Source organism: Uranotaenia lowii, chromosome 2 (genome assembly GCF_029784155.1).
Source record: "Uranotaenia lowii strain MFRU-FL chromosome 2, ASM2978415v1, whole genome shotgun sequence".
Lineage (NCBI taxonomy): Eukaryota > Metazoa > Arthropoda > Insecta > Diptera > Culicidae > Uranotaenia > Uranotaenia lowii.
The window spans coordinates 424,319,204-424,330,250 of NC_073692.1; the positions used below are offsets into that span (position 1 = coordinate 424,319,204).

Sequence of the window (11,047 nt, forward strand, 5' to 3'; positions counted from 1 at the left end):
CACATTTTTCTGAAAGATCTCGAGCAAGAGTGAAATATTTCTGTTTATACTAGTTGAAGTTAGTGATCTATATTTGCTTATATTTGAGGATTTTCTGAGGATTTATTACACTACAATTCGTGAGTAATCATGCAAAATACCGTCAATTGATTATTCTACATGCATTTATTTCCTACCTAGAACTAATTTTCGATCTTAAATATTACCACATTGTTTCTGCAAGTCATCCGTGCCGTCTCAATAAGAGCAGGAAAAATTACCAAATCCGGATTACCGGAATAAGTAAGTTGACCATTAAAGTGCGAAATATTCTTTATTAAATAACCAACTATAATTTGTTAAACTAGGAAACTGCTCTATCTTACAAACACGCACTAAACACAGAACATTTATAATTGGAAAAGGAAACTAAAATTGTAGGTATTCACACAAATCAAAAATATTTACAATAACTAATCCTGTACAATAAAATTTACAGTTTGAGCTGCTGCTGTATAACAAGCTGCTACGAAAAATAGTTTTCGTTCTACAATTCCGAACATTTCTCAAAAATTTTAACCTCACTTTTTGAGATGGCATCATCAAGCTGTGGGAAGTGCGATCGTGTGGATACGAATGATATGGTAGCTTGCGAATCATGTTCGGCCCGGTTCCACTATGACTGTGTGGAAGAGTCCCCAGGAGCGACCGGCCGAAAATTTAAGTGCGATGTTTGTCTTTCCAAGAAGACACGGAAAACCACAACTAAAAAGCCCAACAAAGGCGGTGATTCTAGTGCTAATCTTCCGCCCACTCAATCACTGGGAGCTATCCGAGAAGTCTGTGGTAATTTAGCCGTACTTGTGGATCCTGTTTTACCGATTCCTCCAGTGATGAGCGAAAATTATCCCCGAACACCCGATTGTGATCAAGCCACGATCATCTCACAAGGTCGTCATACTGCTGGCCTAATGGATCTCGATTTTGATCAGGAGCTACAGAAAATGAGGGACGAAATGGAACGCAACGAGAGGAAGTTGGAGCAGGAACGGGTACTACGTGAGAAGCAGCTGGAATTCGAGCGTCAGTATGCCGAAAAGCGCCAAAAACAGGAAAAGCAGCTCCAACAAAAACAACTCGAGTTGGAGAAATCCATATTAGCGAAGAAATTAGCTGATGAAATGGAATTTCAACAACAGCAACGTGCACTGCGGGAAGAATACGAGCGCGCCCGTAGTGAAATGCTGTCGGTCAGCCAAGAAGAAGCTATCGGTGGATACGGTCCGATCAAGGAACGAGATGATCTTTCTGGTATCGAGAAAGTGAAAAAGTGGCTTCGGGATGACGAACCGAAACAAATCAACAATGCGGTCAACCCACCTTCGGGTTGTAAATTCGAACGTCCAACGTACCCGAAACCTCTTGCAGAAAAAGTACAGAAACGAATTGTATCTGACGAACAGTCCAGCGCCAGTGAAATTGATGATTACCCCCCGAGAGCTGGTCTCGTGCAGTCCGTCGTTGATCGCGAGCCGCAGCCAGGGCCAACAAGGGCACAGCTCGCTGCCCGTTCAGCATTACTTCGAAATTTACCAACTTTCAGCGGCAAGCCAGAGGAATGGCCGCTTTTTATTAGCTCCTACAAAAATTCAACCGAAGCTTGCGGTTTGTCGAACCAGGAGAATTTAGTGAGGCTTCAAGATTGCCTCAAAGGTCCCGCTCTTGAGTCCGTCCGAAGTCGACTGATGCTGCCGTCGTCAGTACCGAAGATTATAGAAATGCTCCGTGAAGTGTATGGCCGGCCGGAGCAGCTTATACACTCACTGCTTAGCAAAGTAAAACGAGCCGCCGCACCGAGGGCTGATCGCTTAGACACTTTCATCCAGTTTGGAATGGTTGTCCAGGAATTGTGCGACCATCTAGAAGCAGCTGAGCTCCACGATCACCTGGTGAATCCCACCCTGATCCAAGAGCTAGTCGAGAAGCTGCCAGCAGCCACCAAGAGAGAGTGGGTCCAATTCAAACGCGCCGAGGGGAGGACTACCCTCCGAACATTCGCCGATTTTACTTCAAAAATCATGTCTGAAGCTAGCGAAGTAACTTTGGTGGTGGACCAGAAGTTTTCTGACCTTCGACTCGGTGAAAAGCCTAGATCAAAGGAAAAAGGTTTCCTTCAGGCGCATTCCAGTGGAGCTGTGGGGAATCCATTCCCGGTACCATCGATTTGTCGATTCTGCAGAAAGGATAATCACAGAATCCGAAACTGTGATGATTTCCGATCACGTCCCCTGAAGGAAAGAATCAGACTGATGACCCAGTGGAAGCTTTGTGAGCGATGTCTGAATGAGCACGACGGATGGTGCCGATTCAAAATTACGTGCAACGTAGGTTCCTGCCGTCAACATCATCATCCACTAGTACATCGAGATTCCCGAGAACCCCTACCAGCCAGGCAACATTCTGTGCGATCAATGGATGATTCTCCCGCTCAATCTCCCATGCCAATGAACGCCCATCATCACACGAAATTTCCCGTTATTTTCCGAATGGCTCCAGTCACTATACACAACGGTAACCATTCAATAAAAACGATGGCATACATTGACGAGGGTTCGTCAATCACATTGATCGAAGACAACCTAGCACGAGAGTTAGAATTGAAAGGCATTCCCCAACCGCTGACTTTGCAGTGGACCGCAAACGTAGTTCGGCACGAAGCTCTCTCCGAGTGTGTCTACGTAGAAATTTCCGGCGATGGTGGTGATCGTTTCCAGCTGAGTGATGCGCATACAGTTAAGAAGATGCACCTACCGCGCCAGCTGATCGACTTTCATCAAATTTCGAACCAGTATCCACACTTGCGAGGTCTGTTTGCTGCTACCCACACAGGGGAAGAGCCACGAATATTAATCGGCTTGAATAATGTTTTCCTGTTTGCGCCGCTCGAATCACGAGTCGGTGATCCGTCGGAGCCGATCGCTGTTCGCTCGCATCTGGGGTGGACAATCTACGGGCCGCGAAAGCCACAAGGTTCCTCTGTGTTTGTTGGCTGCCATGACGAGATGCGTGTTACGAATCTGGACCTACACGATCAGATTCGTACTTATTTTCAAGCCGATGATTCGAATTTTCTGGTTAAAGAATTGCCGGAGTCCGAAGATTTGAGGCGAGCTCGTTCCATCTTGAATCACACTACCGTTCGAGTTGATGGACGCTACGAAGTTGGTCTTTTGTGGGCAAAGGACGATATTAAGCTTCCAGACAGTTTTGCTATGGCTTTACAGCGAGAGAAACATTTTGAACGCCGTTTGAAAAAGAATCCACACATCGAGCAAGTTGTTCGCCAGCAAGTCGAGGCGTACTTATCGAAGCGCTATGCGCATAAAGCTACGCCTGAAGAATTAGATTCTGCAGTACCGGGACGAATTTGGTACCTCCCGTTAAATTATGTAGAGAACCCTAAAAAGCCGGGTAAAGTTAGGTTGGTGTGGGACGCCGCCGCTCAAGCGCATGGAATATCGCTCAATTCCGTACTACTACCGGGGCCCGATCTCCTCACATCCCTCCCAGCTGTCATCCAACGATTCCGAGAGCGAAATGTGGCTTTCGGAGCGGACCTCCGCGAAATGTATCATCAGATACGCGTGCGGGAGCAGGACCGCCAAGCCCAACGGTTTCTCTTCCGAAGTAATCCCAACGTCGAGCCCGAAATTTATATTATGGATGTCTGCACGTTCGGGTCGGCGTGTTCCCCTGCCGTGGCTCAGTTCGTGAAGAAACTGAATGCGTCTCAATTTGTCGACAAGTTTCCCGAAGCCGTTGGTGTTATTGACAGGCGTCATTACGTTGACGACTATTATGACTGCACCGATACCGAGGAACAAGCGATCACCCGAGCGCAGCAAGTGCGATACATACACCAGCAAGCAGGCTTCGAATTCCATGGCTGGGTTTCGAACCGCAAGTCTGTTCTTCAAGCTCTCGGTGCCCCTTCGACTCCGGAAGTGGCATTAAGCGACCCCAAAACCAGTGGCACTCAGCGTGTTTTGGGAATAATTTGGAAACCGGAAGAAGATGTTTTTGTGTTTTCTACCGATGTCCGAACTGATCTACAACCATATTTCTATAACCAAATCAGACCAACGAAACGCATCGCGCTCAGCGGAATAATGAGCCTTTTTGATCCGCTAGGATTCTTGGCGCCATTCACTATTCTTGGGAAACTTCTACTCCAGGATCTTTGGCGGACCGGATGTGAATGGGAGCAGTTGATTGACGACGAAAGCTTCGCAAAATGGCAACAATTTACTTCCTTCATGCCAGCTGTTGGGTCTGTGAAAATCGAACGCTGTTATCTGCAAGCATTTTCCCCGGATGCATACCGCACTTTAGAATTGCATACGTTTGTGGATGCCTCCGAACAGGCGTATGGGGCAACATCTTTCTTTCGCATTACCGAGGGAAATAGCTACCGATGTTCACTAGTCATGGCGAAAACTAAAGTGAGCCCGCTTAAGCAGCTGTCAATTCCCAGGATGGAACTGTGTGCTGCAGTTCTCGGCTCTGCACTTGCTAACAAAATCGAATGCGAACACGATCTGAAGGTGATGAAGCGAGTGTTCTGGTCCGATTCCCGGACAGTGCTATCTTGGATTCGCTCCGACCAACGTAAATATAAACCGTTCGTTGGGTTTCGTATCGGAACAATTTTGCAGAACACAAAAATCGACGAATGGCGTTGGGTGCCGACCAAACACAACATCGCTGACATCGTGACGAAACCGAGTGCTAGTCTGTTCTTAGAAACTGATAGTCCCTGGTTTCTAGGCCCAGATTTTTTGCGAAAAGATGAGAGCGAGTGGCCAGAGCAACATTTACCTTCTCCAAACACCACTGAAGAACTTCGTGTTTGCCATCAACATCATACTACGATATCTTCTTTTTCTTTTATTGATGTCACACGAATTTCGAAATGGAATATTCTCCTGCGTACCATATGCTGTGTGTTTCGTTTCGCTTCAAATTGTCGACGTAAAGCGAAAAAAGAACCGATTGAGACAGTTGAAGCTCCAGATTCTACGAAAAGGTTGGTTGTGCGTTTTGTGCCTGGAGTGGTGGTTCCGCTGCAGCAAAGCGAGTATGAGCGCGCCGAGACAGTTTTGTGGAAAATGGCTCAACATCAACACTACTTCGATGAGTTAGCAACTCTAAAAAAGAACGAGGGACTGCCGAAAGAAAAGTGGCTAAGTATCGAGAAAACAAGTCCGTTACATCGTTTATTGCCGTTTCTCGATGACTTGGGTGTACTTCGCGTCGACGGGAGGATTAGAGAAGCCACTTTTATTCCGTTTGACACCCGTTTCCCCATCATTCTGCCAAGAGAGCATGCCGTCACATATCATCTTATCAACTTCTATCATCAGCGATACGGCCATGCTAATAAGGAGACGGTTTTTAACGAAATGCGCCAACGATTCCACATCTCTAAACTTCGTCCAGTAATCGATCGTGTGGGGAAGCAGTGCCAGTGGTGTGCAGTTCGAAAATCCCGACCGAGACCAGCAAGAATGGCCCCACTTCCTGTCGAACGTATTACGCCCTATTTGAAGCCGTTTAGCTATGTTGGTGTGGACTATTTTGGGCCAATCGAGGTGACTGTCGGACGTCGATCAGAAAAACGTTGGATTGTGTTATTCACATGTCTCTCTGTACGAGCAATCCATCTCGAGGTGGCCTATCGACTGAACACTGATTCTTGCATCATGGCAATCCGAAGATTCGTCCTGCGCCGTGGGCCTCCTGTTACGTTTTTCTCCGATAACGGAACTAATCTGAAGGCCGCCAGTAAGGAACTGCAAGAACAAATTAAACACATCGACACCGCTTCTGCAAATGTGTTCACAAATGCGAGGACCCGTTGGAGCTTTAATCCGCCATCCGCCCCACACATGGGGGGCATATGGGAGCGCATGGTGCGCTCAACGAAAGCTGCTATGGCCACGCTGACATCCGGAAGCCGAATGACCGACGAGATTCTGCTCACAGTAATAACTGAAGCCGAAGAGATTGTCAATACTCGTCCCTTAGTCTATCTGCCGCAGGATTCGGATGAGCCCGAATCGTTGACCCCGAACCATTTTCTACGAGGTAGCTCTTCGGGCCAACTGGATCTACCTATACCTCCGACTGGGGAGGCTGCCGCCTTGAGAAGCTCGTACCGCCGATCGCAGCTGCTTTCCGATGAACTTTGGAAAAGGTGGCTGAAAGAATACTTGCCGTCTCTCAACGTCCGAAGCAAATGGATTGAATCGAACGAGCCGCTGAAGAAGGATGACTTGGTTTTCGTTACCGATGACCTATGCCGTAACAGTTGGATCCGGGGACAAATCGTGGACGTTATTCCAGGAAAGGACAACCAGGTGCGCCAGGTGTTGGTTCGTACATCTTCAGGAGTCTTTCGTCGACCGGTAACAAAACTAGCAGTAATCGAGGTAGGTTCATCTAGTAAATCTAACTCGGAAGCAGGTTCCGGACAAGTTTTACGGGCCGGGGAGTGTTGAAACCCCTGGTTTCTGCTATAAAATGAACCCACCAGAAAACTTCTTCGGTCGAACGCCCATGAATTCTTTGACAAGTGAAATTTCTGACAAGCTAGAGCACATCACAAAAAACCACATTTTTCTGAAAGATCTCGAGCAAGAGTGAAATATTTCTGTTTATACTAGTTGAAGTTAGTGATCTATATTTGCTTATATTTGAGGATTTTCTGAGGATTTATTACACTACAATTCGTGAGTAATCATGCAAAATACCGTCAATTGATTATTCTACATGCATTTATTTCCTACCTAGAACTAATTTTCGATCTTAAATATTACCACATTGTTTCTGCAAGTCATCCGTGCCGTCTCAATAAGAGCAGGAAAAATTACCAAATCCGGATTACCGGAATAAGTAAGTTGACCATTAAAGTGCGAAATATTCTTTATTAAATAACCAACTATAATTTGTTAAACTAGGAAACTGCTCTATCTTACAAACACGCACTAAACACAGAACATTTATAATTGGAAAAGGAAACTAAAATTGTAGGTATTCACACAAATCAAAAATATTTACAATAACTAATCCTGTACAATAAAATTTACAGTTTGAGCTGCTGCTGTATAACAAGCTGCTACGAAAAATAGTTTTCGTTCTACAATTCCGAACACTACCAATAGATCATCAGTAGGTAAAGGTGTATAAATTGACACATTTTCAATTGCTGGTTCTCTTCAATCCTGCTACCGATAAATGAGATTTTTAAAAGATCCTGTTAGATCCTAATGCAATCGTAGATTATAAAATTAAGAATGAAGGTGAGAAGAAATTTTAACATTATCCACTCAACTTAAACTACATTCTGCTTTCGAAAAAAATTATCATAAAGAATACACCTTTATTACCGTTTTTTGTTAGTTTGCTACAGTGTTAGCAGTTATTGACACAACTAGCTCTGGATATTTTTTTATGTTCATTTTTAAAGTAATGTTGATTCATTTTTTTTACAAATTTTCCATTCTGCCAAAACTTTTGATCAAAAATCATTTCTATCAAAATTTTAATAGATTTTGTTTGTTTTTGAAGGAAGCTTAACCTATCCAAGCTCAAATATGTTGAATTCGATGTTCTCAGGAAAAAATATTAGCGCACACTTGAAAATTTTGCTTTTGTATTTTGATCGCAAATCTTAAAAAAAAAATGCTCTTGACCACCCGATCATTTTTTTTTTCCTGAAAAGTGCTTTGGAGAGTTTCCTCTTTTATGTGGCACTTCAGCTAAATTTCTGAAGTTAACGCTACCCTGAGAAAACTTTAAGAGAATTGGAAAAACACAATTTGCTTTTTGAACCAGGGGAAAAACGATAAGTTGTAGATATCTTTTTAGAAGAAATAAAGAAATAAAGTTCTAAATTCATTGGAGTTCAAAATGCTTCTAAATTTTCAAATTTAAAAACAAATTTTATGTTCGCATATTCATATCCATAAAAAGTGAAACATATAACTAGTTTTTTTTCGAAAAAAAAACATTCGATAACATTTTTGAATTTTTGGTAAAACAAACAAGATAAGTTCTCCCCTTGCTTGATTACCTGAATTTTAAGCTTATTTTTACTACAAAATAAATTTTGATTCAAAAGAGAAGTAGCAAATATAAACAGTGTTAAGTATTCAAATTCCAGCATACCGACATTCTATGTGATATTTTTAAAAAGGGATGCAAGATAACTGTAAGTACTTTGGATGACGGCCTAAACTAAGCTTGCCAGATTGCCCGGTTTTATCCGAGTTTTCCCGGATATTTGATGCAAAATTTCGAGAAAGTCCGTTCCGGCCCGGTTTTTTCACAATTTTTGCAAAGAAACCAAAAAAAATCAAAATTATTGAGTAAACTTCAGCAAAATCGATTAACGGTATGGAAATTTTCAACAATTGTTTCAAATAATTTTGCTGATTTACTTTTATAAGCTTTTAAATATTTAAGTGTTCCAAAAAATTTTTGGAAGTCTACAATTGCAATAATTAAATATTAATTTCATTTTTTTTTGCATAATTTCTTTGCTTTTAAATATAATAACACCTGAATTTTGCCCGGTTTTTGCCCGGTTTTTGGATTTGAAAAATTGAAATCCATGCCCGGATTTTGCCAGGTTTTTTTGGAAAAATGCCCGGAATTGCTAGGCCCGGATGGGAATGGAAAAAAAACTCTGGCAACCTTAGCCTAACCCGATCAGAAGAGCAAATCAGAATCGTTACTCAAACCTATCTCAGCGAGATATTTATATCTGATTCAGTTATAGTTTTGAAATGAGATTTGTTGTTTGTGATTTTTCTCAAACAGAATTATATCTACTTTTGATAAAAACATTTTTTTTCAAACGCACTTTTTCAAGCTTTAAGACGAAATTAATCGATTACCTATATGAATGAAAATAATCATTTTTGAGGCATCGTTGATCTGCCTGCATGCTTTAAAAGCTGCTATTGGATTTTCGGAGCCTTCATTTCAGTAGGTACTTCAGTATTTCTTCTCAAATTCTGATAATCCTATTGCAATTCATTCTAATTTCAATGCATCAGGTAAACTTTCAATGTATTTCATTCATCTGAACGACACTCGAAGTCGACTGCCTGCCCGTCCGCACGCATCCCTTTTAAAATTCCAACAGTCCGATTCCAATTCTTCAATCAAACGTTTAGAAATTCCCATTGTCCAGTTTGAATTCACTCAAACGGCTGCCTGATTCCCGTGCGCACGCTTCCCTTTGAGAATTCCAATAGTCCGATCCCGATCGGGCCGATCCTTCAAAATTCCAATACATCAGGTACACTTCTATGAATTCCCATTGGCCAATTCTATGGAACCCAAAAGGCAGCCTGTCTTTGCGCTGGCCCCAAACAAGCAGCCAGGATCGAGCTATGCAGGATCAGTACGAAAATAAACCCCCACCTTCTATGAAGCGCAGGTAGAGTAGTAAGCAAGGACACACAGCTGGTGGGATGGATGGCATTGGAAAAATGGTGAGTTTGAGTCTCATCTCTTATCGCCATCTTGTTTTTGCATACAAGTCCTATAAGCCCGATCAGGAGAGCATATCAAAATAATAACTCAAACGTATCTCACCAAGATATTTACATCTGATTCAGTTATAATTTAGTACTCAAAATTTTTGATTTTAAGTTTCTCCAATATGAATTATATCTTATTCTGATTGACAGACTTGAATGGGGTTGAGCTCATTTTCAATGATAATTTTTTTTTCGAATTGTGCTTAAATAAAATTATTATATCTTATTTTGATATACGAACAACTTTTTCTGAAACACGGACATCGAAGTCAACGGGCCAAACCGTACTTTAATGAGTTTCGCTCAACAGATTCTTGAAATAGAATCCATATTTTAAGAAACCATAAATGGAACATGGTTTCAGCAAATAATGTGGGTAATTGATATCCACTAGAAAGTTTCTCGAAGCATGCATATCTAGATAAGTTATAATTCTGATAGGTTTTGTTCTGCCTAATATCAAACTATGCTATCTGAACGAGATATAATCTTGATCGGAGCATATCAAAAACTGATATAATTTAGCTATGATCGTATAGATTTTCTGATATAGTTTGAGATATTTTAACATCCTACGAGTACTGAATTATAACTCATTTAGATAGAAAATAAATTAGTATCAAAATATCTCATCTTGATATAATTTTGTTTTCCCCTCCTGATCGGGAGATTTTTAGTTTATATATCCTATCTGGATGAGTTATAATTTTGTTTAAATTCTAACAACGGCTGATATGAATTAGTTATGGTTGCATGGACGTTTTGATATAATTTGAGATATTTTAACATCCTACGAGTACTAAATTATAACTCATCCAGATAGGAAAAAATTGAATATCAGAATATCTCATCTTGATATAATTTAGTTTTTCTCTTCTGATCGGGAAACCCATACATCCTTTATTGACCCATTCCAGCGTTTGTTTTGTCACATAATTTGGAAAAAGTTTTTTTTAATGATGTTTGCAATAACTTTTAGGTGCTATAAATTTTACCAAACAAATTAATTAACCTTTAATTTGCAACCTTTAAAAGTTATTTCTATGCAGTGGTTGAAAATCTCAAGGCATTTTCCTCCGTTGCGTCACATCAGGCGACTTTTCAGCGTTTTTAATTTTTTTCGGTACCGAAGATTGCTGCTCTGTTCAATGACGGAATTTGATGAAATTTTGTGAAAACATTTATTTTGAATTGACAAAAAAAAACTAGTTTTTGGTTTTTACTTTAAGTGCGTTTTATAATGTTAAGAACAATCAACTTTCGTTGCATCTCATTCGTTGTTGGGGCATCATGCAACAGCAGGATTAGACGCAACATTTGTATACCACGACACTTCATCAATTTTTATTCTAATTGAATGTAATAAAGTTATCATTTAATTATAACAAAATGATTATGACCTAGTTTTCCACATTGTGAGATAGTTTTTTTTTAATTTAAAAAATAGAAATCGAGCA

At 41.2% G+C, this 11,047-nt stretch overlaps 1 protein-coding gene across 1 annotated transcript; it reads left to right on the forward strand.

Annotated features, from left to right (window-relative positions):
• The first annotated feature begins 572 nt into the window (after nucleotides 1-572).
• LOC129743486 (uncharacterized) lies at nucleotides 573-6,539 on the forward strand. The gene has a single exon (XM_055735519.1). It carries the CDS (start codon nucleotides 573-575, stop codon nucleotides 6,537-6,539), a length of 5,967 nt encoding a protein of 1,988 aa, XP_055591494.1.
• Nucleotides 6,540-11,047: the final 4,508 nt, after the last annotated feature.